Source organism: Neofelis nebulosa, chromosome 11 (assembly GCF_028018385.1).
Source record: "Neofelis nebulosa isolate mNeoNeb1 chromosome 11, mNeoNeb1.pri, whole genome shotgun sequence".
Classification (NCBI taxonomy): domain Eukaryota; kingdom Metazoa; phylum Chordata; class Mammalia; order Carnivora; family Felidae; genus Neofelis; species Neofelis nebulosa.
In genome coordinates this window covers 2,590,168-2,614,671 of record NC_080792.1, presented here as the reverse complement: position 1 = coordinate 2,614,671, position 24,504 = coordinate 2,590,168, and the positions used below count along the sequence as shown (strand labels likewise).

The 24,504-nt window shown below is 51.0% G+C and overlaps 1 protein-coding gene across 9 annotated transcripts in view; it reads left to right on the top strand.

The window, feature by feature from the left end:
• The window catches only part of ZNF236 (zinc finger protein 236), a 108,194-nt gene extending 87,377 nt beyond the window's left edge, over positions 1-20,817 (top strand). For 6 of the 9 annotated variants that reach the window (XM_058691787.1, XM_058691786.1, XM_058691783.1 and 3 more), the window contains 6 exons: positions 3,176-3,363; positions 11,537-11,671; positions 14,145-14,342; positions 15,157-15,286; positions 17,183-17,359; positions 18,289-20,817. In XM_058691787.1, the coding sequence (XP_058547770.1) occupies positions 3,176-3,363; positions 11,537-11,671; positions 14,145-14,342; positions 15,157-15,286; positions 17,183-17,359; positions 18,289-18,413 (953 nt within the window). In that variant the 3' untranslated portion in view covers positions 18,414-20,817. Of the gene's footprint in view, positions 1-1,247; positions 1,363-2,043; positions 2,126-3,175; positions 3,364-11,536; positions 11,672-14,144; positions 14,343-15,156; positions 15,287-17,182; positions 17,360-18,288 lie in introns of those variants that run through there. The other 3 variants (XM_058691784.1, XR_009250789.1, XM_058691790.1) reach the window with 3 other exon arrangements.
• The last annotated feature ends 3,687 nt before the right edge of the window (positions 20,818-24,504 follow it).

The window sequence follows — 24,504 nt, the reverse complement described above, 5'->3', positions numbered from 1 at the left end:
GAGTTGAGACCAAAATGACTTGGACACATGACTTAGACATGCCTCTTCTAAAACTATTCAGTGATTTTACAAAACTTCTGTTGCCAGCCAGTCCGTTAGACCAGAGCAGGCTGGCATGCCCGTGACTGTTCTCACTTGTAGTTCTTTCCATCTTGCTCACAAGATGGGCTGAGGCTCCCCAGCCCCCCGGGACGACGTGCATCCTAACTGAAGCGTTGAAAAGAAGTGTGTTACGTTCCAGGGGGCTATACGGGAATCAAAGTACTGCAGTCAGTGTTTCACATGCGAGACAGAAACACGAGCTTGTGCTCGGGTGTCTGACACGGGGCCGAAGGCCATTTCACTGGCTCCACGGGCGTCCGCGACAGCATCGGACACACGTGCTTGTATCAGAAAACGGTCAGATGTGACGCAAGTGCCCTTTCAGAGGCTTGAGATTTAGCACAAGTTTTTAAGGAATTGATCTCAAACGGGAATCATCTTTTTGTTCTTACCCTCGTCCACTGTTAAGATAATTTTGATGAATAAATTGGGTTATGCTTTCAGTGAAAAAAAGGAATTCTTTCCTTCCTTTGTAAGGTTATTTTAGCCTTGGTGTCTTCTAGATTTAAGTATAATCAATTACTTATTTCCCATTCCCCATTTGTTGGGTACATTTTATAATTAAGGAGGACATTCTCCCCACTTCCTCCTTGGAAACGAATGGCTGGACTGTGTGTTTCCCTGTTCCCGTGACCCCCCCCCCCCAACCTTTCTTGCCACATCTTTGTTTATCTCAAGAAAAAACTGATCTCACATCCTTTAAACTACTTATGAAACTTTCCCAAATCGTAATTAAGTTTTCTTAGAAGCTATGAAACCGTATCCCAACAAAGATTGAATACAGTGTTGGGTTTGAGGACCGTAAGAGATTTGGATTTGTTAATCCTTTAGACGTTCCTGTTTTTGGAGTTAGAATCATATGCCGAAGTAGGACCTAGCTGTCTGTGGTACAGCCCGAGCGTTTGTGCTTCAGAGCCGGTGAATGAAAACTGAAAGTAAGACTTCGCAGCCTTTGCTCCAGTATTCAGTCTCAGTTTCCATGTTGAGAGTATTTGAGTTAAAACTGTGGTTTCTGAGCTTTAAATAAATCTTTTCCCGTAATTTAGGACTATATATTGAACAAATGTGATTTAGTTACTTAATTTCATGCTGAAGAAAATTCCATTTTTTCCTACTCATATCACCTGTTTTTGGACCATTTTGAGGATTGAAATTGTACTTGAGCTGATATCCTCTTTGTGGGAAATGTCTTGAACGAAGCACGCACGTGAAGTGCACCCCACACTTGGAGAGAGACGTGAGCTCCAGGCGTTGTGTGAGGTTAGTGTCTCCACTGGCCCGTGTGTCAGGATTCGCTTCAGCGAAACGACACACAGGCTTCTGTTTTCTCGTTGCGTTTCTTGTGCTGCACAGCCCTGGACCCTCTCCCTACGTTAATAATCGTCAGAGAGAAAGACGCTACTGGTGGGAGGGGAGAAGAGGTCTCGTTCCTTTACTTCAGGAATTCCTTTATTTCGGGTGAGGTTTGACCAAGTCTTGGCCATCCGAGGAGCGGCTCTTGGCTTTGCTTCTCGTAGATCTAATCCTGGCGAGCCTGGTGCCGGCACGCCTCTCTCCGCCCGGCGCTTTGACAGCCCAGCCCCCGTCTTCTCCTTAGTGATTTTGACCGACATCAGTTCACCCGTCTGGTCACTGCCACGTTTTACAGGATCCTTCTTTTTAATCTTTGCCCACTCCTATTAAAATCATGCTGGTCTGCAAGAGTAAGGGTGCGTGGAGGTGAGGTTAGAACACGAGCTTGACTGTCGTGCTGGTAACTGGAGTGCTTAGAACATACACCCTCCACAAATCCACACTCCTCCGGTCCTAGCGTGTCTTAGCAGTCCGCTCTGCGCAGATGCCCGGCAAGGTGGGAGGGGTCCGGCGAGGTTGTCTTTGGAGCCCCGGTGGCTGTGCAGAGCAGAGACTCCTAGCCTCCTAATGGTTATACTGCTTTTGAAGGTTCCAGGTCTGTGCAGCACAGTGTGGGACTCCAAGAGTGTGGATCTATGGAGGCATTGTATTTGGAGGACTCCAGTTACAAGTAAGTAACCTAGCTTCCCTGTTGGCCCCCGATCAGAGCAGAGGCTCTGGACCGATGTGACCCAAGTCACTGCCAAGGATCCTCAGGAGTCTCTTTTTGTTTTGTTTTCACACCTAATGAGGAAATAGTGTTTTCAACTCTGCTTCAGTTACCATCTTGGTGTATCTGTAGCACCGAGCCCAGCGGCTGACACCGTGGATGATAAGTCATGTTTGTTAGATGAATGGAAGCCTAGATCGTGAGGTTTGTGCGTGCGTGCGTGTGTGTGTGTGTGTGTGTGTACACGCATGTGCATGTGTGCTATGCTTACCAGTGAAACCTCACAAGCGTGTTTTTGTCGGTGCGGACCGCAGGCCCTTGACACCCCGTGCTCAGCCCTCTCATTTGCCAGTCGGGTGCATGAGTTTCTGTTTCGTAGAAGAAAAGGCCCTCCTTTGCCTGATTCTGTCCCAGATACCTTCCTTTCTCTTCTCATTGGCTACAGGGGGAAAGTGTCAAAAAGTCTTGTTGTCTTTTCCAAAGAAGAGTAAGATATCACGAAGGATAAATTAATGTTTTTAGGGCGCATGAGGTTCATTTCAGATGAAGCAGACCTAAAGGAAGTGGAGGGGAGGCCTCAGCAGAGATGGTCACGTGAGCTTTGGAGCCGATCGGTGCTCAGGGGGTCACATTCGGTGCCTTCAGGCTGCTCTCTGGTCCTCGACGGGGACGGTGTCCTGGAAATTCTTGGCAGTTTCCTTCTGCCTTAGCGGTAGTGACTAGGACTGTAGGGTCATATTTTTACTCTTCTCGTCCTGTTTTGTGTTTTCTCTAGGTTATACTTAAGCAGAGTGTATTTATGTATATAAAGATATTTAGGAACTATAGAAGCCTTGCCATGAAATGGGAACAAAAGATTCTCTGATTATCTTGATGCAATTTCAGAAGCGGGGGCGATGTAGACGCTGACGATGACAGACACAGTTCCTCTATGAAAGCCGCTCTTCCTGTCCCAGCAGAACCGGGCTTATCTAGCTCCGCCACTGATGTGTTCATTCTTCTCTTTTGCAGAACTTAATGCTACAACTGGAAGCCTGCCTTCGACGACACCCATGTCTCCGTCGGCCATATCTACTCAGAACCTGGTCATGTCTTCATCAGGGGCGGGGGGAGATGCCAGCGTCACGCTGACTCTGGCCGATACTCAGGGCTTGCTCTCCGGAGGACTGGACACGGTCACACTCAACATTGCTTCTCAGGTAGAGCACAGCCTTTCCTTCACGGAGACTACCCTTTAGTTTATTCTTTCCTAAGTGTGTATTCTGATCGTCTGTTTCAAAATTGTTTTTTTTTTTCCTGATGAAAATACAAGTAGTATGTTCAGTGCACAAAGGAGAGAACAAGAACATTCCGATAATACAGAAAACTGTTTTCAAAAAATCCTCCTCCCCAGGGGCGCCTGGGAGGCTCGGTCGGATGGGCGTCTGATTCTTGATTTCTGCTCGGGTCACGATCCAGGGTCATAGAGTCAAGCCCCAAGTCGGGCTGTGTGCTTTGGGTGGAGCCCGCTTGCCATTCTCTCCCTCTCCCTCTGCCCCTCCTCTGCTCGCAGGTGCTCACGCTGTCTCTCTCTGTGTCTCTCTCTTCCCCCGTCTCAAACAAGAAAAAAAAAAATCCACTGCTCAAACGGAACTAGGATTGCTGTGTTAGTATATATATCCTTGTAAACCTTCACGCGTTAGCGTTTCTACAGAAATGAGTTCGTGTGTACGTGGCGTGGTGGGAACCTCTCGCCCGCTACTGCTCGGTGAGTATCTTCCCCGTCAGTGATTTCAGGAATACGCAGTTTTCGAGTGGCTCCACAGCATGTAGCTCTAGGAGTTTGTTGAGGGGCGTTCTGTGGCCCTCAGTGGCCCCACAGGTGGTGGACGGATCTCACGCTCTCAGTCACTGTGTCCTTCGATGAGTCAGCAGGTGGCCGTGCTGGATTGCAGGTGTGCGTTTTGAATAGTGCGTTGAGCTGGGACACCGCAGCACGTCTCGGTTTAGTTGGAAAAGCCACGATACGGTAGAACGAAGGTAATTAAGGAGAACCTAGTTTCCCTCTGACCCCCTGGCTCCGAACCCCCTAGGACGCAGAGCGCGTTCGGGCAGCACCATCGCTCCGCCCCCCGGTGGCCCTGTGCGGAAGGGTACTTACCGGGCCTCCGGGACGACAGTGTCCCGGACCCGTCATGCCAGGCGCACGCTGGCTGTTTTGACTCTGCAAACTGACTTCCCTCTTCTAGGTTCTAGTTCTTTCCATTTGTAAAGGAGGGATGTTTCCCGCCTCGCCCCCTGGCCAGTGCTGAGCCAGTTTCCGGCCGTACGAACACAGGCCGTCGCGCTTGTGAAGTGCTCGCGGGCTGCTGGCCAGTGGCCCTGTCGGGGCCCCCGGGGTGACACGCACACGGTGGCGACGCTGCCCGGGCGCCCCCCTGGGAGGGCCACTTGGAAGCCAGCGTCCGTGAACCTCATCCTCACCGAGTGGCCTTCTGTGGAAAAGCGTGTGGTGGGTCCTGTGCGGCGGGGAGGGGGGGGGGGGGGCACCTGCTGAGTTCTGTGCAGCCAGTCCTTGCTCACATCGTGTGACAGTTACGTGTTCTCACGTGTTACTCAGCACCTGTTTTCATGACACAGTCACCCTTCTGAATACCGAAAATTAGCATTGTGTTGGGGGGGGGCACCTGAAAATTAGCATTGTGTTGTGGGGGGGGGCGCCTGAAAATTAGCATTGTGTTGTGGGGGGGGGGGCGCCTGAAAATAGCATTGTGTTGTGGGGGGGGGTGCCTGAAAATTAGCATTGTGTTGTGGGGGGGGGCGCCTGAAAATAGCATTGTGTTGTGGGGGGGGTGCCTGAAAATTAGCATCGTGTTGTGTGTGGGGGGGCGCCTGAAAATAGCATTGTGTTGGGGGCGTCCTGAAAATTAGCATCCTGATGTGGGGGGGGGCACCTGAAAATAGCATTCTGTTGTTGGGGGGGTGCGTGAAAATGAGCATTGTGTTGTGGGGGGGTGCCTGAAAATGAGCATTGTGTTGTGGGGGGGGCGCCTGAAAATGAGCATCTGTTGTCGGTGGGGGCGCCTCGGTGGCTCAGTCGGTAGAGCATCAGACTAGATCTCGGGGTTGTGAGGTCAAGCCCTGTGTTGGGCGTGGAACCTACATACATACATATATGGGGCAGGGGGTAGCCGTCTTAAGAGGTCCATGTGCTGTGTTTTCTTTCTAGGCGCAGGATGCAGGGAGCCTGATTGTTTTCTGGTGAATCGCTGTGTGTTGTTATTTCCTGCCCTGATTCTAGCGCGTCCGTCACAGGGCTGGGTTCGGGTCATCCGTGATCCGGGGCGGGCGGGTAGGGAAGGAGGCTGCGCAGCAAGTACCTGTTACACACTTACTCTGCGAAGAACAGACTGCCGGCCCAGGTCCACGATGCCACGAAGGGCCTTACTTTATTTGCTCCACCTTTGACTTGCTGCTAAGCTGCCGATTTTATATTCCCACGGTGGTAGCTGTAAACAGGACCTTGTATCGTGGTCGCCATTCAAAGCCTGACCTACGCATGGTGCCGCCTTGCCCTTGACTGGCTGTGGCCGGCGCTCGGCCTCGGCGACATGACTGCCGTCGTGTTGCATTTCTCTCCAGCCCCCGGGCCGTGTCCCCGTGTGCACTTCTAGCCACGTAGTCCTGGAAGTAGCGTAAGGTAAAAACTATTCAAGGTACAGATTTTAATGAAATTCAGTGCCTTTGAATAACTTTTGTGGGGTGGGGTAAGGTTTGATCAGAAAGAGCCAGGGAACCATTTGCTTTTCTGATTATGGGTTTATTTTCTGTTGGTTAAATTAGATCGCTTTGTTTTTTGCAATAGTAGTATTACTGATCTCCAAGAGAAATTCTGTAGTTTTATTTGAATCTTTCCTGTCAGCTGCCAAACTTGGATTCACAATGATTTAAAACTGAAAATTTGTGGGGCGCCTGGGTGGCGCAGTCGGTTAAGTGTCCGACTTCAGCCAGGTCACGATCTCGCGGTCCGTGAGTTCGAGCCCCGCGTCGGGCTCTGGGCTGATGGCTCGGAGCCTGGAGCCTGTTTCCGATTCTGTGTCTCCCTCTCTCTCTGCCCCTCCCCCGTTCATGCTCTGTCTCTCTCTGTCCCAAAAATAAAAATAAAAAAACGTTGAAAAAAAAAAATTAAAAAAAAAAAACAAAACTGAAAATTTGAAAAGAAAAACAGAGCAAACCTGTCTTAGCTTTAGGAGTGTAATTTTTCTAAGTGTAATGAATTGTTGTACAAATAAAACCATCAATGGGGCGCCTGGGTGGCGCAGTCGGTTAAGCGTCCGACTTCAGCCAGGTCACGATCTCGCGGTCCGTGAGTTCGAGCCCCGCGTCAGGCTCTGGGCTGATGGCTCGGAGCCTGGAGCCTGTTTCCGATTCTGTGTCTCCCTCTCTCTCTGCCCCTCCCCCGTTCATGCTCTGTCTCTCTCTGTCCCAAAAATAAATAAAAAACGTTGAAAATAAAAAAATTTAAAAAAACAAAACAAAAAAAAAAAACCCATCATTGTCAAGAGGTCAGTGAACATCTATGGAAGTGTCTATAAATATGTAAATTATTAGGATTGATTATGACTATAAAAATGTGACCTGGAAATCAAAGGTATTTGTGAGAAATTAATCGTTCTAGCAGTAAGTGTTGCATACAGGCGAGAGTCACTAAGACGCAAAAGCTGAATGGCTTAATATTAGTCCCTTAAGACTATTCACAACATGTGCTGCTTGAATTCAGTGAGGAAATAAGTGAGAGCAGTGAGAAGGAGCTGCTGTCTGCAGGTGAAAGTCACACAGCACGTGGAAGCTCAGGATCCCCCTAAAGGCACGGGAAGGACACGAGATTGTAAACACGTGAATTACAATTTAAAGAGGCAGTATAGGGGCGCCTGGGTGGCGCAGTCGGTTAAGCGTCCGACTTCAGCCAGGTCACGATCTCGCGGTCCGTGAGTTCGAGCCCCGCGTCAGGCTCTGGGCTGATGGCTCGGAGCCTGGAGCCTGTTTCCGATTCTGTGTCTCCCTCTCTCTCTGCCCCTCCCCCGTTCATGCTATGTCTCTCTCTGTCCCAAAAATAAATAAAAAACGTTGAAAAAAAAAAAAATTTAAAGAGGCAGTATATTTAAAAAATAATACACTTTTTTGAGTGTCATTTTTCTATTTTTCTGTATCTGTTTATAAAGTCCACAAAAGAAAATGGTTCTCAAAACAAAAAGAGGTGGTCTTAAGTAGTTTACTTACATCGTATCGTTAAATAGTTTTTAGCCAAGGGTCGAAGTTGAGTCTGTCGTAGCAGAATGTTTGGGACGAACACATTTATGTAAGACCACGATTAATCGTAATTTAAAACTTGCAACTAGCCCAACTAGAGAAGAATATTTTGTGGGGTAAATGATCATTCTGAGACAGAAAAGAATTAGTTTATTGAAAAATATAATGTGTTGAAGCCAAAGTTAGAATACAGTGATGTGACACACACTTGGATTAAGAAGTGACTTTGTAGTTACTCCGCTAGGGGAAGTATTAAAAGAAAAATTGGTGGGTTATGAAGATTCCTCTTTCAACTGCAAACCTGAAGTTAGGTTTTCTTTCCAAATGTTGGACTGTTGTTGGTGGGGGTGGGGATCAGGCCCAGGGTGTGTCGTCGCTAGGTGGCTAAGTGTGACAGTTTTTTTTGTTTGTTTAAAAAAATTTTTTTTCATGTTTATTTTTGAGAGAGAGAGAGAGACAGAGCATGAACAGGGGAGGAGCAGAGAGAGGGAGACACAGAATCCGAAGCAGGCTCCAGGCTCTGAGCTGTCAGCACAGAGCCTGATGCGGGGTTGGAACCCATGAATTGCAAGATCATGACCTGAGCCGAAGTCGGACGCTTAACCGACTGAGCCACCCAGGCGCCCCTAAGTGTGACAGTTTTATAAGGAAATAAATGCAAGCATACGTTTAAAACTCTGTTCAAGAAAGCAGAGTGATTCTTCAGCATTTATTCTGAAAACAAAAAGAAGTAACTGATTCTTGATGGGAATTCTATTTTATATGAATTCTTGTGGGTTTTGGTTTCTTGTTTGTTCGTTTGGCTTTTATTAACTCTATTAGTACAGATAACTGGCCCGGTACCAAACATAGGAAACTTAGTGGTTAGACATGTAAATGTGGTTTTCCGGGTCTTAATAAGAAGTCAGAGTTTGACAGTGGGGTGAGGCGGACACTGACAAGTCTGATTAGAGACTCTCGATGTGAAAAGCAGCCGGTTCTGAAGTAACAGGACTTGTTTTAGCCCGGGCTGCTAATTCCAGCTCCTCCGCTTCCTTCCTGTACGTGTCCCGTCCTGGTCCTGGCTTGTTCTAACTCTCACGGCATTTTCATTGAGGCGCAGGGTTTATTGTAGTTCATTAAGAGTTCTACAGGGAATTCAGGCCATGAGCTGCTACGAATATATTCCTGGTGAGATTAGCACATGGGAATATTAAATTAGGTTGACTTAGAGGGACCTGACAGGGAGTCAGATTTGCCGTCGTACCAAGTCTCACCCATCAGTGTGGCAGCTCTTGGTAATTTTGCAGCAGTATTTCTCAGACTTGTTTGCACGTGAGAATCCTTGGCTCTCGTCCTGCAGGGTCGATTCAGTAGTAGTGGGTGGGGCTGGAGTCTGGTAGTGGTCCCCTCCCTCCCCGTGACTCTCCTGCAGCCCTCGGCCCAGCAGCGTCCAGGTGCTTGCAAAACCCACGTGTGCTTGAGAGCGAGAATTCCTGTAACTTCCAACACAGCGCGAGCCAAATATGGCAAAAAAATACACTGCAAGTAATACTGCGAAGCGAAAAGAGATGACTTTCAGATGGCGTCACTTTCGCAGATTCAGGTCACTGCATTCATGAGTGTGGCTGATGGTTGAGCATTTATTTTACTAGAGGCTTGATTTTTATATATTAAAAAAATTTTTAACATTCATTTATTTTTGAGCGTGTGCGAGAGAGAGTAGGAGCAGGGAAAGGGCAGAGAGAGACACACACACCCACAGAATCCGAAGAGGCTCCAGGCTCCGAGCTGTTAGCACAGAGCCCGACGTGGGGCTCGAACTCAGAAGCTGCGAAATTGTGACCTGAGCTGACGTTGGACGCTTGATCGACTGAGCCACCCAGGTGCTCCTGAATGCTTGATTTTTAAATCAGGGTGTATACGTTAGGAAGACTTAATATTAGCAGTTGAACCACCAACGATAAGCTAGTAAGTTACGTGTGTTTGGGGTTCTTTTCATTAAACTTTTTGAGATAATTACCGACTCGTCGTCAGTTTTAAGAAACATACGGGGGGAGCCGGCGCACCCAGTGGTAGTATCTTGTGAAGCTGCCGGTGTAGTATCGCAGGACCTCCCATCCCACAAGTTCCAGCCCACGAGGTCCCTCACGTTTGATTTCCTGCATCCCCTTCCCCTGACAACTGCTCATCTGTCCCTCGCTTCTGTAATTTTGTCACTTCGGAACAAAAGGAGCTGCGATTTCTCCTCGAAAACCCTATAGGAGCTGAGTATTGCAGAGGCCTCAGCTTTCTTTGAGAGTATATGGATTTACCGAGCCAACGCTGGTTCTCAGGTGAATCAGAATTTCTGGCCAGCAGTTGCATTTGTCTTTCTTTGACGGGTAAAATTACGAAATGGGAATTTATGAATTTTGATCGATGCCATTCCCCCAAATCGGGTGGTTTGGCGAGAGGGCAGGCAGAGCCGGCCGCAGACAAGGCACCACGGACGGTGCGGGAGTCACCAGTACTTGAAGGGAGCCGTATCGAAGCGTCTTCGCCACCAGAGGGGGATAGCGAGCGGGAATCTCTGTGGATGTAGATCGGAACTTTTCAAAATACGTCCGTGTAAAAAAATTTGATATATGGAGACACCCAAAATGTCATTTTGGTTTTTTTGTAAAGGTGCCTGCAGAAAGCAGAGAATCCAAATCAATTTAAGACGCTCCTTTTGTCTAGAATCTATGACGATGTCCTTGTAAATTTATGTTCTGCCCCATTGCCTCTGTTTCCCTGTGTGCCTTGGGAAGTGTCTTTCCACAAGAAGTGGACCTAAAATTCCTTCACTGCCTTCTCAGTCCATTTTCCACCGCCCACCCCTGCTCAAGTCTCTGCCCCATTGGAGCACAGCTCGCGCAGTGTCCCAAAGACACAAGAACAGCCCTTGTCTTCAGCCGTGGGGGACCTGTGACACGGGCCACGTTCTTTACGACCCAAGTTCTCTTGGAGACTCCTGGCCCCTTCGTGCGTGGGTGTTGGCCCTTGAATCCTTGTGTTTCACGCACACTTTCTGATCGCGGGTCGGCCGTGTTGGAGTCTGTGCCGATTCGGCAGCCCGCCCTGTGTGTGTGCGACGTTTGCGTGGCTCCCGCGCTGGCGTGTGCGGTCGGCCCGCCGGGCGCAGTGGGAGGTGTGCTGGAGCAGGGGAAGGCTCAAAGTAGCTGGTGGGCCACAGCAAAATGGAATGTGTGGTGTTTTGGGTTTTTTTTTTAAAGTTGATTTTGAGAGAGAGAATGAGCAGGGGAGGAGCAGAGAGAGAGGGAGACACAGAATCCGAAGCAGGTTCCAGGCTCTGAGCTGTCAGCACAGAGCCCCATGTGGGGCTCGAACCCGTGAACCGCGAGATCATGACCTGAGCTGAAACCAAGAGTCAGATGCTTAACCAACTGAGCCACCAGGCACCCCCCAAATGTGTGTTTTTAAGCACGAGTGCTTATGATATATATATATATATATATATATATATATATATATATATATTTACAACTTTGTTGAGATATAACGTGTGTGCTGTAGTGTTCACTTGTTCAGCTTAAAGTATACAACCTACCGGTCTTTAGTATGTTTACAGAGTTGCGCACACATGATCACATCTAGTTCGGGAACATATCATCACCTCAGAAATGTGGCACCGTGAGCAGCTCGCAGTCACCCCCGTGTCACCCCTGCCCACCTCTCGCTGTCTCCCCCGCCCCTGACAAGCACCAGGCGCTCTCCCCTTCTGTGGACGCACCTGTTTGGGACGCGTCACATGAGTGGGTCTGCACCGGCCCCCCTCACTCAGCGTCTTCTGTTTCCACGGCTCACCCTTCTCGTGGCTGAAAAAAGCATAGATACACCTCGGTTTACAACCCCTTCTTGGTTGCCATGAATGTTCGTACATAAGCGTTTTTGTTTCCTTGGGGCAGATACCTGGGACGGAGCTGCCTGGTCACCTGCTGATTCTGTGGTTGTTTCCGAGGGCCTGCCAGCTCATTTTCCACAGTAACGGCTCCCGAAGCGATCTTTTAAATTCTTCCTGGGTTCGATAACGGTATGGCCTCTAACACAGTCTGTCTCCAGCAGGGTCAGCAGTTCCCAGCCTTACTCACGGATCCCTCGCTCTCCGGCCAAGGGGGAGCGGGCTCCCCACAGGTCATCTTAGTGAGCCACACCCCCCAGCCCTCCTCCGCTGCTGGCGAAGACATCGCCTACCAGGTACGTCACACTCAGCCCCAGGTGCTGACACACACGGACCGGGAAGGGCTGGTCCCTCTGGGGGGGCCGTCTGCACCCGAGCAGGGATGAGGAGTGGGCGCTGCGGGGCAGCCAGTGGTGAGCGGAGGACACTGGTCTCGTCCGGGCCGTGATATGTTGCTTGTTGGGTGGGCTTTCCGTATTGCAGAGTCATGTAGAAACAACTCGTGAGTCTGGTTGTAAATTTATTCCTCTGGCCAACCGATCCGATTTCACTCGGCCATTTACCTGCGTTTAGTTCTTTTCATAGGTTTTCTTGTCAAGCCTTTGCTGATTGTTTTAAGTCTGGTTATACTTTTTCATGCATCACACCTATATGTGTCTGCATGACCTATTTGTCATTTGACCAGTTTTGTACTTAAAATGCATGTTTTCAGGGTCTAAGATTTAGTGAATGATAGTTCTAAATATACAAGAATCTACAAACTCTTTCCTTAAAACTTTTCAAAGTTAAAGTACAGATAATAAATACTGACTGTAAGCAGCATTACATTTTATGCAATTTTAGCAAGTAAGTTTTCAAGAAAATTTCTCATTGGCCTTTCAATGGGATGAGGACTCCTTTTTTTTATTTTTTTTATTTTTGAAAGAGAGCACAAGTGGGGGAGGGGCAGATGGAGAGAGAGACACAGATTGTGAAGCAGGCTCCAGGTCTGAGCTGTCAGCACAGAGCCCCACGTGGGGCTTGAACTTGTAAAACCATGAGATCATGACCCGAGCCGAAGTCAGATGCTTAAGTGAGCCACTCAGGCGCCCCCCAAGGACTCCTTTGTGATGAAGAATTGAGACACGGTCAGCCTCATGCAGCTGCATGTCAGCGGGGGTCATGGTAGCCCACTTGTCTCCGGGGCTCTCGGGCTGTGCTGCCCGTGGAGGACGGCCTGGGGAGGCTCCCCCTCTGATCTTTCACTTGTGGTCCCAGCGATAGGGCGCCGCCTCGAGTCTTCATGTCTTGTGATGGCGTCCAGTTACCATAGCTACTGGGAAGGACCGGCGGAGGAATGGAGGCACGTCAGCGCCATTAGCTCCCAGGGTCTGTTTTAGGGACTGCACTTTTTGCATCATTTGCTTTAATCGTGTGGTTTGTTTTTGTTTTTGTTTTAATTTTTTTTAATGTTTATTTATTTTTGAGAGAGAGAGAGAGAGACAGAGCACGAGCAGGGGAGGGGCAGAGAGAGGGAGACACAGAATCTGAAACAGGCTCCAGGCTCCGAGCTGTCGGCACAGAGCCCGATGCAGGGCTCGAACTCAAACTGCGAGATCATGACCTGAGCCGAAGTCGGACGCTCAACCGACTGAGCCACGCAGGCGCTTTGAGTCTGATTTATTCCAGGGGTTTTCAGACTTTTTTTTGACTCACAACAAATATATTTTATGCGCTGATCTGAATACACAGTGTGTCCTTGTTTCTTTGCTTTGCACACACCGTCACATGTAGAAACGTGTACCCCTAACAGACACCACAAAGTGACACCTATTTATGGCATGTGACGCAACTGCATCAGCTTTGTGCCTCTCATGTTTTCTATTTTGTTTTTTCATTCCATTCTTTTTTTTTTTTTATTACAGCACAGATTAATAATATTAGAGCACCTTGTAGAAATCTTTTCATGTTAGGTGTTTAAATTTTATCCACTTCTGTATATTACAGTATTACGAAAAAGTACTTGATAAACTAGAACAAAAATGTTGAAAATCCCATCAATTATCTTTATAACTATTTCTGATTTTCTTCCACTAAATTGTTCTATATAAGTTTTCACCTGCAAAACCAAAGTCTTTTTTATAAAAGTGAGTAGTAAACTCCTCTGGCTTTATTTATTCTCCGGGTGCTAATAGCATCCCATTAACATGATTTGAAAACCTAATTCGTTGTGGTTAAAGTTTGGAGAAAATGCTCTCATCCAATCAAAAGCTAAAAACCCCTTCTACTAAGTATTGTTTATGTTGCACTTTGCTGAAAAGATCTTCAGCCAAGGCAGCAGCACGGTGGGGGCAGTGTCCTTTATACTTGTCTCTGCTAAAACTACCATCACGAATAGCATTTCCTGAGTACGAGCTGTAAGCCAGGCGTTATTCTCAGGACCTTTCATGGGTTACCTCATCGAACCGTCGCCAGCCCTGATAGTTACGGTTGACCAGATGAGGAAGCCAGGGACAGGGTGGAGAAGCTCTCTCCAGAGCAGCCGGGACGTCAGGTGGGAGCCGAATTGGCACCTGGGAGGTCACGTGTGCGGAACCCCGTTCCGTTCTCTAAACTCTGCCCCGAGTGCGAGAGCGGGCCGGTCAGATAGGATGCCTGGGTCCCCGCCGCCCCCCCTAGGGTGACAGACGACACTCGGGGCTGGGTGTGCCCGTGTCAGAGGGTGCCTCTGTCGCTCTGCTGCGAGCCGCAGCCGTGGAGTAACGCCCGGGGTTTCCGGCCCCGCCGCAGGTCACTGACGTCTCTGCCAGCCTGGCCCAGGGCGGGCCGCCCGAGAAGGAGGCCCGGCTGCACCAGTGCGTGGAGTGTGGCCGCGGCTTCGCGTCGGCCGCCATGCTGCTGCAGCACAGCAAGGAGGTGCACGGCCGGGAGCGCATCCACGTGTGTCCCGTGTGCAGGAAGGCCTTCAAGCGTGCCACTCACCTCAAGGTAGGCTCCCCTGCGGCCCGGCCGCCGTCCCCCAGCACCACCACCCCCTCCGAGGGTGACCGACGCGATTCGGTGGAAGTCCTGAACCTCACCGGTGGAAAGAAAAGGGTAACAAATGTGTCGAAGGCACCCGGGAACCCTCTGGAAGAGCTCCCGGCGGCCAGAGCTGGAACAGTTGCAGCAAGAAAAGGTATGAGGTAGCGTTGGGTTATAACCCACGGCGCACGATAAATCCCCGCGAGTCCTCGCGGGCGTAAATGTGCTTGGAGAAGTTAATGGCCAGGAAGAGGAGACAAACCCAAGCAGTCTGTGTGGACACCGCCCTCGTGGCGTCCCCTCCTCCTTCCTTCTTCCCCAGGGCGCGCGAGGATGCGCGAAAAGCAGAGTTAAGTGTGCCTGGGAGGGGCTGACAGGTGAGACGTCGGCCACGTGCTGCAGCTTGTCCACGGTCACGGAGCAGCCTGTGCGCCCCTGACAGTCTGGGACCGAGACACCTCCTTACCCCCTAAGCCCAGAGCCACGGTCCCGTCACGGGAAACATTTCAGACGGTTCTCAGCTGACGAACATCCTACAGAATAGCTGAGCGGTGCTCCTAAAAACCGTCAAGGTCGCGGGCAACGAGGGAGGGCAGAGGCCCTGGAGAACCTCACAGCTGGTGCCCGAGGGCGGCGGGGTGGGCCTGCTGTGTCCGACCCGCGGGGCGGGGCCCCGGGTGGGCCGTGCTGCCGCCGTGATCCCGTGGCCGAGTTGCCTTTCCTGTCACAGGTCCGTGGTCCCGGCGTGACCTCAGGTGTCTTGTGTGGTCGTTAACAGGAGCACATGCAGACGCACCAAGCCGGCCCTTCCCTCAGCTCCCAGAAGCCCAGAGTGTTCAAGTGCGACACCTGTGAGAAGGCGTTCGCCAAGCCCAGCCAGCTGGAGCGGCACAGCCGCATCCACACAGGTAACCGGGGCGCCGCCGCCGAGTAAGGGGATCGCGCCACACGTGCCCTGTGGAGCTGGGCCTGCACGCTGCCGTCGCTCACTTGGCACGCTGGCTTCCGCAGGCCACGGCGTTTGTGGTCTCCTGGGCGACGACCACAGAACTCACGACGCGTGAGGCGCCGGCTGCTGCGCCCTCCGGGGCTGGGCCCGCATTCGGGGGCCGTTCCTTCCCTTCCCCTGCATCCTCAGGCTTCTCTGTGCGGACGTCCTGTCCCCACCTGAGCCTGCTCGGGTCCGTCCCTGCCTCTCCCGCCCCGTGACACGCCACCCGCCCTGACCCGGCCCGGCGGCCTCTGCCTCAGCGCCTTCCCTGCTCCGCCGAGGCCCCGTCTGCCTCCGCGCCGGCCGGGTGGAGACCCTGCGGGGGGGGGGGGGGGGGGGGGGGGGCAGGCGGACGTGGCCGTCTCGTGCCCTCTGAGGACCTGCAGCTGCGCCTGCTGTCCCGTGACTGGCATTGCTGTGCGCGACCTGTGCCGGCCTCCAGGTCTCCCTCCGCCCGGCCTCCTCTGACTCCTCTTCAGGTGTCAGCCCGGACCCCGCCCCCCACGAGGCCTCTGCGCCCTCCGGTGCCCCTGGCCGGCCCCCGTCCGCGCCCCTCCCGGCCCCGGGCTCCGGCGTCCTCGGGGACGTCCCCGGTGGTCCGCACAGGCCGGCACTCGGCAGCGTGGGAGTGAAAAGCAGCGATGCCCTACCTGCTCGTGTACTGACGCGCTAAGGGGCTTTCCCGGCGAGCCGGGTGCGCACGGAGGCGTGGAGAGCCCGCTGCTGGCCCGTCGCCCCGTGCGCTGCGTGCCGCTGACCGGGACCGCCCCCTTCCCGCGGGCGCTCCGTCTGCAAACCAGCGGAGAGCCCCGTGCAGCCTCCGGTCCCTGCGGCCGCCTCTGCTCCGGCAGGGTGTGTGTGTGGGCCCACAGGGACGATCCCCCTCTGGGTCCCCCGAGTCCCCTCACCTGTGGCTGTCATGACGTCTGTGATACCGTTCCCTGTGTGTGAGGGAGCCCCGTCACAGGTACGACGTCCTCGCGTGCAGAGTCCCGGGGATTAGGGCCGGACTGCGTCGGAGCCCTTTCACGGCTCTGCCTGGCACCGGTGAGCCGTGGTTGAGACCTCCTGCGTCTCGGCCACTGGGTAGCAGGGACAGACTTAGCGTGACACCCTGGGAGCATGCAGGGCAGGTGATCTCTGAGCCACCACGCGGTGCTTCCTGCTGACACGTGGTCCAGGAAGGCCGGGCCGGGAGAGGGACAGACCCCTAACCAGGGGGCAGCCGTGCGGAGTCCACGGGAAAGAACCTTGTAGGCCCGGAGGGAGGGGTCGTGCCCTGGGGGCTCGGCGGTGGCCCGGCGTGTGGGGCAGAGGCAGGGACGGCGAGGGGCAGGGCTGCGGGCGGGAGGGGGCCCTGGGGACGAGCCCACCGCCAGACGGGCTTGCCGCGGGAGGCCGACATGGAAGCTCTGCCTTCCGTGTTCAGTTTGTGCATTAACTCAAAAGCAGCTAAAATGGCATTTGAGAAAACACTAGATAAATGAGCCTTTTAATTAAGTGGCTTTGATGTTCTCGCCTACTTCGTGTTTTCTTGCCTTACTGCCCAAGGTGCATCAGCAACGTTTTGTGTAAGCCACGGGCGCTCTACTTTTATTTCCAGATGCTTCTAGGAGTTGCAGTAGCTTCTGATTCAGGCTTTATTTTGGGTGTCGCCGTGGGGTACATTCGCCCCAGCACTCTGTGGAGACCGCTCGGGACGCTTTCCCCGTGTGTGCCCTCGGGCGCGGGGGGCGGGGCGCGGGCGGCGGAGGGGGGGCGCGCCCGTGGGCGCAGCGTCCGGGAGGGCGCTCACGGCTGTGCGTCCCCCCAGGGGAGCGGCCGTTCCACTGCGCGCTCTGCGAGAAGGCCTTCAACCAGAAGAGCGCGCTGCAGGTGCACATGAAGAAGCACACGGGCGAGAGGCCCTACAAGTGTGACTACTGCGTCATGGGCTTCACGCAGAAGAGCAACATGAAGCTGCACATGAAGCGGGCGCACAGCTACACCGGTAAGGCCCGCCCCCGCCTGCTCCGGCCCGCCCCGGCCCGCCTCCCCCCTGCCCCCGTCCCCCCCCCCACGGCCCGCCTCCCCCCTGCCCCCGTCCCCCCCCCACCCCCCACGGCCCGTCTCCCCCCTGCCCCCGCCCCGGCCCGTCTCCCCCCTGCCCCCCGCCCCCCCCACCACGGCCCGTCTCCCCCCTGCCCCCGCCCCCCCCCCCCACGGCCCGTCTCCTCTCTGCCCCCCGCCCCCCCCCCACGGCCCGTCTCCCCCCCGCCCCGGCCCGCCTCCCCCCTGCCCCCCGCCCCCCCCCCCACGGCCCGTCTCCCCCCCTGCCCCCCCCGCCCCGGCCCGTCTCCCCCCTGCCCCCCGCCCCCCCTCCCCCCCCACAGCCCGTCTCCCTCCTGGTCCTTGGTGGCCCGCACAGCACCCGGCTGTGCCAGGGAGGCAAGGGGAGCACATGGCCTCGCCACGGCCACCGTGGACACTGCTAGCTGAGTGGGAGGCCCGTGCTTCTGTGTCTCGGGATCATGGTTGTTCAGGACGGCGGGGTCCGGGAGCCAGCGGGACGGGCCTTCACCTGGGGCGGGGCATCCAGAGAGGGAGGCTATGTTGTCACACAAACATTCTGTGCTCCTCGTCCTGTGAGGAGGCCATGCCCGCCGTATTGGTGGGATTCGTGATTAATCGCTCACCACGGCCCGCGTTGACGAAACCGTCCGGCAGCGAGCGTGCGGCAAGGGCCGTTCATTCACATTCCAAGAGCGGAAGTTGTCACCCCCATAATTATTTAAGCTGCAGCTCAAATGATTTTTCCAGTGGACGGAAAGCGAACCAATTTAGAGATCTCTGGTCTCTGTTTAATCGTCTCTGTGTAAACGTGAGTAGCCGTGTGCTGCTGGCCGAGCCCCCGCCTGCTCTTTCCCGTCTGTGCTGCAGGAAGCGTGCAGGAGCCCGTGGCCCCGCAGGAGCCCGGAGCGGAGGAGCTGAGCCGGACCCTCCAGCTGGAAGACGTGGTGCAGGAGGCCGCGAGCGAGTGGCAGGCCTTGGCTGGTGTGTTCTGACGCGCCCGTCCCCGCCTGGACGGCCGTCCCTCGAGTCGCATGTGGCGGAAGAACAGAGCGCTTGGAGTGTCCGTGTTGAAGCTCCAAGTGTCAAGGATGTTACCACCGCGGTGTTTCAGTTATAAAATTATCTAAGAATCATTGTCTTTCAGAGACTGAGAGGAAAAAACCGGGGACGGTGTGAACGCGGTGCCGGCATTTGTCTACGAATCATTGAGCTCAGGTACTACGATAGGTAGTTTCCCCCTCTACTCGGCGGCCAGTGCCTCTAGTTAAACAGAACTTAACTGGATCTCACTGTCCTCGTGGTGTGACGTCTTTGTATTGGCAAAGACGAAAGTTACTGTGGAAAAAGGAAGATCGTTTCCTTCATGCTTTCTGTCGTAAGAAGCAGAGCTTATAAAACACACATAAAATTAGGTGCATGAGGTTCGAAAAATGTCAGAACACACAGGGAAGTTTTTTCCATTTCTTTTCCTCTGTGCATTTTGAAGTTAGAAATGGACTCTTTTTGGTCTACCGTAAGTTAATCTAACTAGTTCCTTGAGAGCTGGCTGGACCAGTTCTCTCCGCATTACGTTTGTCTGACCATTAGCTACAGGAACACAGCATCGGGGCAGAAACCTGGGGGGTTGTAAACCCGACGCCGAGAAGGATTAAACCGTCCTCACGGGAGGGGCCGCACTTGCTTCTTTAGTCGACATCCAGGTACGCGGGTTAGACGGTTGCAGAAAGCACAAGCCATACGTCACAAGCAGGGAAGGGCAGAGCTGGCTCCCGGGAGTGAGGGCGCCGTGGCCCTGCCCACCCCGATGCCTGAGAGGTGCATTTGTAGATTAAAGGTAAGGACCGTACGAGCCCCGTGACTTTCTCTTCACGCATAAGCAGGTGTATTTTTTATTTCAGGGAATTCTTTACTATCATCAATGGTGCCACATTGAACACGTCCCAAACCAAATCCCACCCCGTGCGGGGGGCGGTGTGCGTTGCTCCTACAGCATTCCAAAGATGGAAAGTTCTTTACTTCATGTGAATTTCTCCTTCAGAGTTATTTATATGTTCTATATATAAATACATATGTACATACGCAGATATATGGGCCTCTGTGTGGCTGAACAGTATATTTTGTAAATAGAAGCTCTAGTCCCCAGATTCCAGAGAGAGCGTCAGAGTTTTTAGCTCCCTGCGAGCACTTCAGATCAGTATTGTATTCGTTATATTCACAAATGGGTATCTTTTCATTGTAACATAAAGGTGGGGTTGCTTTGCCTTTGGTTTTTTCTTCCTGAAAAATAATTGCTTTTATTTTCTCTCATTGCCTCCCTGGTTTCAGAAGAGAGCAGTTTTACTATAAATATTGTATGGACTTTGTATATTAAGAGACGGGCTCATTTCAGATTCCTGAAGAAAGAGACATTCTCACTGTTATTTTTTCAAAGGGCATCTTTTGATTTTTTTGTTGTTGTTGTTGTTGTTGTTCACTTTGGGCATATGTATATAAGTAATATTGATGGTGATATAAAAACTTTTGTTATGTGAAAATATTTAAGTCAGAAAACTGTTAAATAATATTACTTTTTTTTCAAACTGCTTTGTGTATTGTATATTTTTTTAAGGAAAAAAAAAAAGCCTTATTTGACTTATTCTTGTGATACTGGACTTCTATATCCTGAGGTTCTCCTTGAATGTCATTGTGTACCGGCAGTAGTCCATATATTCAGAATAATTGTAATTGTGCCAGAGTTTTAAAGATTCTGCTTTTAATGCACTTTTCTTTTATAATTTTGTATTAAAATATTTTAGAAATGTTGATTAATTTTGGTGAACAGAGATCTCCAAAGTTGAAATTATTGCATTTAAAAAATTTTGTTCTCGCTAGGTTATTTATTTTGGTTGTAGCATTAAATGTCATCTCTCAGGACAGTGTCTAAAAGGGTTTGATTCCTACTTGTACAGAAAGCGTAGTTCAGTGAACTGTATTGGTGAACTGCCTGTTTACGTAAGGCCTTACCAGGTGAATCTAAAGCCTACTTTTATTTTCGTCAAAGAAAATGAGGAACAATCTATCAATAATTCATTTTGTGAGTTTTCTCGATTTATTAACTCAGCAGGCAAACACAAGACATTAATATATTATTTTTATTTACTTCCTAGTTATAAAAGCTGCTTCTTTGCAAAACATTCCTTGAAAATATAAGGTTTTGTAAAGACATAATTTCACTTGAACCTTTGGTGGAGTACAGGTTGATCTTTATATTTTACTGGTTAATAAATGTCTTCTGACAAGAGATTTCTAGCCTCCTGCATAACCAGGGTTTTGAGAACAGATAACTGTATTTTTAGAAATATCTCCTCATAGCGTACCTGCTTTGGAATAACAATAAATAAAAAATGAAGTTAGGAAGTGTGATTAATTTTTTTCTTTTAAAGTATTTAATACGTAATAGTTTGGCACATGAATTAATTTCAAGTTCAGATCATTTTTAACAGAGCAGAACTTTAGCGATCTTTCCCTTCCCCTCTGTGAAGGCCGGACGACGAGGACTTAACCCCCTGGAAGGTCCCTCTGAGGGGCTCCAGACCTCACAAATCAGGATGTGGGTCAGTGACAGGCGCACCATCCATGTGAGCTATGAATGTCCCTCCTGTTGTCCGTTGTCTTCATGATTGGCCACCTTAGACAATCCCCTGGTCACTTGGGTCCCTCTGGAAAGTGCGTGACTGTCCTGAACCCACTCTGGTGGTGAGGGGAGGGTCCAGGAGCACTCACGTGAGCCTAGAGGGTGACCTGCCTTTGCACAGACACTAAGAACCAGGGGATGCTTCCTGGGGCGGGCAGGCAGCCAGGGTGTGGCGGGCGTAGGGTCCCGTCCCCTGGAGGACACAAGGGTGGTCCTGTTTTCCCAGAACAATAGAGTAAAATAAAAACATCTCTTCAGAAATGTAAACCGAAGTGTCCCTACCCCGGGCCCTCCTCTGTGGGTCCCCCAGTGCTTGCACGGGTCGGGGGGAGGGGGGTCAGACCCCACAAGGGACTGGGGGAGACGCCTGCCTGGCTGTTCGGTGCAGACCCGACCCCCCGCCGCCCAACGCGGATGGGACGGGACCATCTGTTCTAACGAGGAATTCCCACTGACTGCCCCGTCCGGTTTCTGTTCCGAGCAAGTGAGACACTGAATGGGGCAGCAACTCTAGCTTGATATCCTGTGCTCCCTGCCCCATTGCCTGTAAGGGAATGTGAGCTTGGCCTTCACGATTATACCCAGTTCTTCCATCTCTGAACCTCCCGTGGAGCGTTTATGTGCCAGAAATGCTTGCGCTGGTACAGGTACAAGGTTTTCTTAGAAGTGTGAGTAGGTTTCTGTTCTCCTTCGCAGACAAATATCTGTAACTCATGAAGGTGCACACTTTTGACATTAAATGATCACTCAGATTTATGTAAGTAACACCTTTGAAAGAAGATACGTAAGATACGTAGGTCTGCTTTCTGGGTGTTCTTTTTAGAGACTTCTCATGCCTGCTTTTTTGCCTGTTTTTTTTTTTTTTTTTTCTTCCCAGAAGTTTATTTCAAAAATCATTATTGCGTCCCCACCACCACCACCAAAAAAATAATAATCCAAGGGTTGGTCATCGCTAATCTATTCTTTTTCTCAAATCTATGTAAAGTGAGGCAGAGATGAAATTATATAATTGGCACTTTGTAGTAATCTAGGTTTTTTTTTTCTCTTTTTGCCACTGAATCCCTATTCATGCAACGTAGGGGTTTGGGTTTTTAGAACAGAATTTCAAAGGTGTTGACATCCCGGGGCCTCTAGATCTTTGCCTTATCCTTACCAAGGCGTTTTCTTCGCCTTGGTAAGTTTTGTAAGTCAAGTTTCTCTTTGTCACTGTTGACCTGATCTGAATGGACTGCCCTTCCTGAGGCATGTGCGCGTGTGCGCGCGCACACACACACACACACACACACACACACACACACACACAGATGAGCTCACACTCCCTGTCATACCCCTGCCCTTCACATAGAGGCGCTATGGTAGGTTCTCATGGATGATGAATAAACTATTTGAAGCACTAAAAAAAATAAAGATTACGTGGCAGGAGCAATAGGCAGTAACCTTAAGAAATTTTGCTATTTAATCTTTTTTACATGTAATGCTTTACAACATGAAGACTTTTGTATTAAATCAAGGTTTGTAATCTATTTGACAAATCCTACAATGACATAGTGATTCACTCTTGATTCACCAGTAAAGAAAATTAAAATTTTTTTTTTTATTTACAGAAGAATTTTTTTTCTACCCTTCAAAATTGTCCCGTGGTCTATTTATACATTGGATAATATTTATTTAATCCAATTTTGTATTAGAAATGGATAGTTCTGCCAAAAGCCACTGTGCTGGCTTTAAGAAGAATAAAAATAGTTTTGGTATTATTTTAAAGCTCCTGTATATCTACATTTTTTGGGTTCGGGGTGAGTTACGACTGTTTTAAAGATGGATGTTTTCTGTAGGTAGCGTTTTCAGCAAGGGTTAACCCAACACAGCGACGCTGGATTTGCAATGAATTGAGATCCATGGGGTTTGAAGAGTGTGAGCGGGTCTTCTTTTCTGTCCTTGAGGATAACTGTTCATTTTCTCTCTCGCACAAGGTATTTGGGGGTAAAAACAAGGAAATGAAATGCCATCACGGTATCACTGTGTCTGTTTGTGAGCTGTGTGGGGTGTTAGACTTCCTCAGAAACACCAGTGGAGTTCGTTTATATTATTTAAAGATCTATTTAAAGATCTATGTCCAGGGGCGTCTGGCTGGCTCAGTAGGTTAATTGTCCTACTCTTGGTTTCGGCTCAGGTCGTGATCTCATGGCTTCGTGAGTTCGAGCCCCTGCTTGGGATTCTCTGTCTCTCTCTCTCTGCTTCTCTCCCGCTCAGCGGTCTCTGTTTACCTTAAAATAAGTAAATAAATTTTAAATAAGTAAAGATATATTTGCAAACTTTTAGAAGTTGGAGGTTTATGAAGTCCTTGTCCTGTTGAGACGACAAACTGAGGACATCCCTGTGCACCTTGTTCCTAGCACAGAGTGGAGGCTCCATACCTTGTTGGACTGAACTACCTAAAATGATTTTGGGTTTTCTTTCCTGGACTTGTATCGGAGGGAATGGTGAGAAATTGACAATTCTTGTTTGTCGGAGGAATATTGCTCTAACAGGTTTTAAAATGTGATGGGTGGGGGGAAGGGACTTTTTAGAAAGAATTCCCAGATTCTGGAAGATCTGCTCTCTTCCAGAGAGATAACAGTGGTTGTCTCCACCGTTTAAAACGCTTCTCCAGATGCATTTTCCCGGGCCGCTTGGCTCTCTGATGATGTAAGAGTCTTTGTGTCCAAACGCAAAGGCATGAGTTCACAAAGCTTCCTGTGCGCCAGCAAAGCTGAGGGGCAGGGTGACTTGGGACCTCGGGTCAGACCGGTCCTGGGGCTGATGGCTGACCGTGTCGTCAGGACACTCAGGTAACTTCTCAGGACCTGTCCCCTCACCTATAAAGTTAGTTGTTCTCAGTTAATGAGCCGTCACGGGTGGGAGGCCACGTTCCTGGGGGTGCCTCGTTCCTGGGCGTCCTGGGACACAGTGCTCTCTGCCTTTGACCCAGGATCTTTCCAAGGCTGTTCGTGTAGGACTCGGACTCTGGAGCTGGGGAATCTTCAGAGCAGAGCCATGCTTGTTTCCTGACCGGTCTAATCAAGACGTGTCTTCCTCTGGGGCCAGGTCAGGCCAGCTGGCTGCCTTGTATAAAAGCCCCGGGTTCCCTAAGCCCGGGCTCCTCTCCTGCACCACGGTGCCCTGTGCGTGCGGGCATCACCTGGCCCACTTTGGGTCGCCCTGTGGGAGTCGGGCGTGGGGATATCCGCACAGAGGCTGATGCCCTGCTTCCCCCGGTGCTGTGACCGATCACCCTCTTTCTCTCTGACCCAGGAGCCCTCTGCCAGCGCCCAGGAAACTGGCGTCTTGTGAGAAGTTCAGATGCATCGTGGCTGCTGGTGCTACGTCGTCCGATCACTCGGGAGGCCGTGAAATGTCCCTGGCTCGGCTTG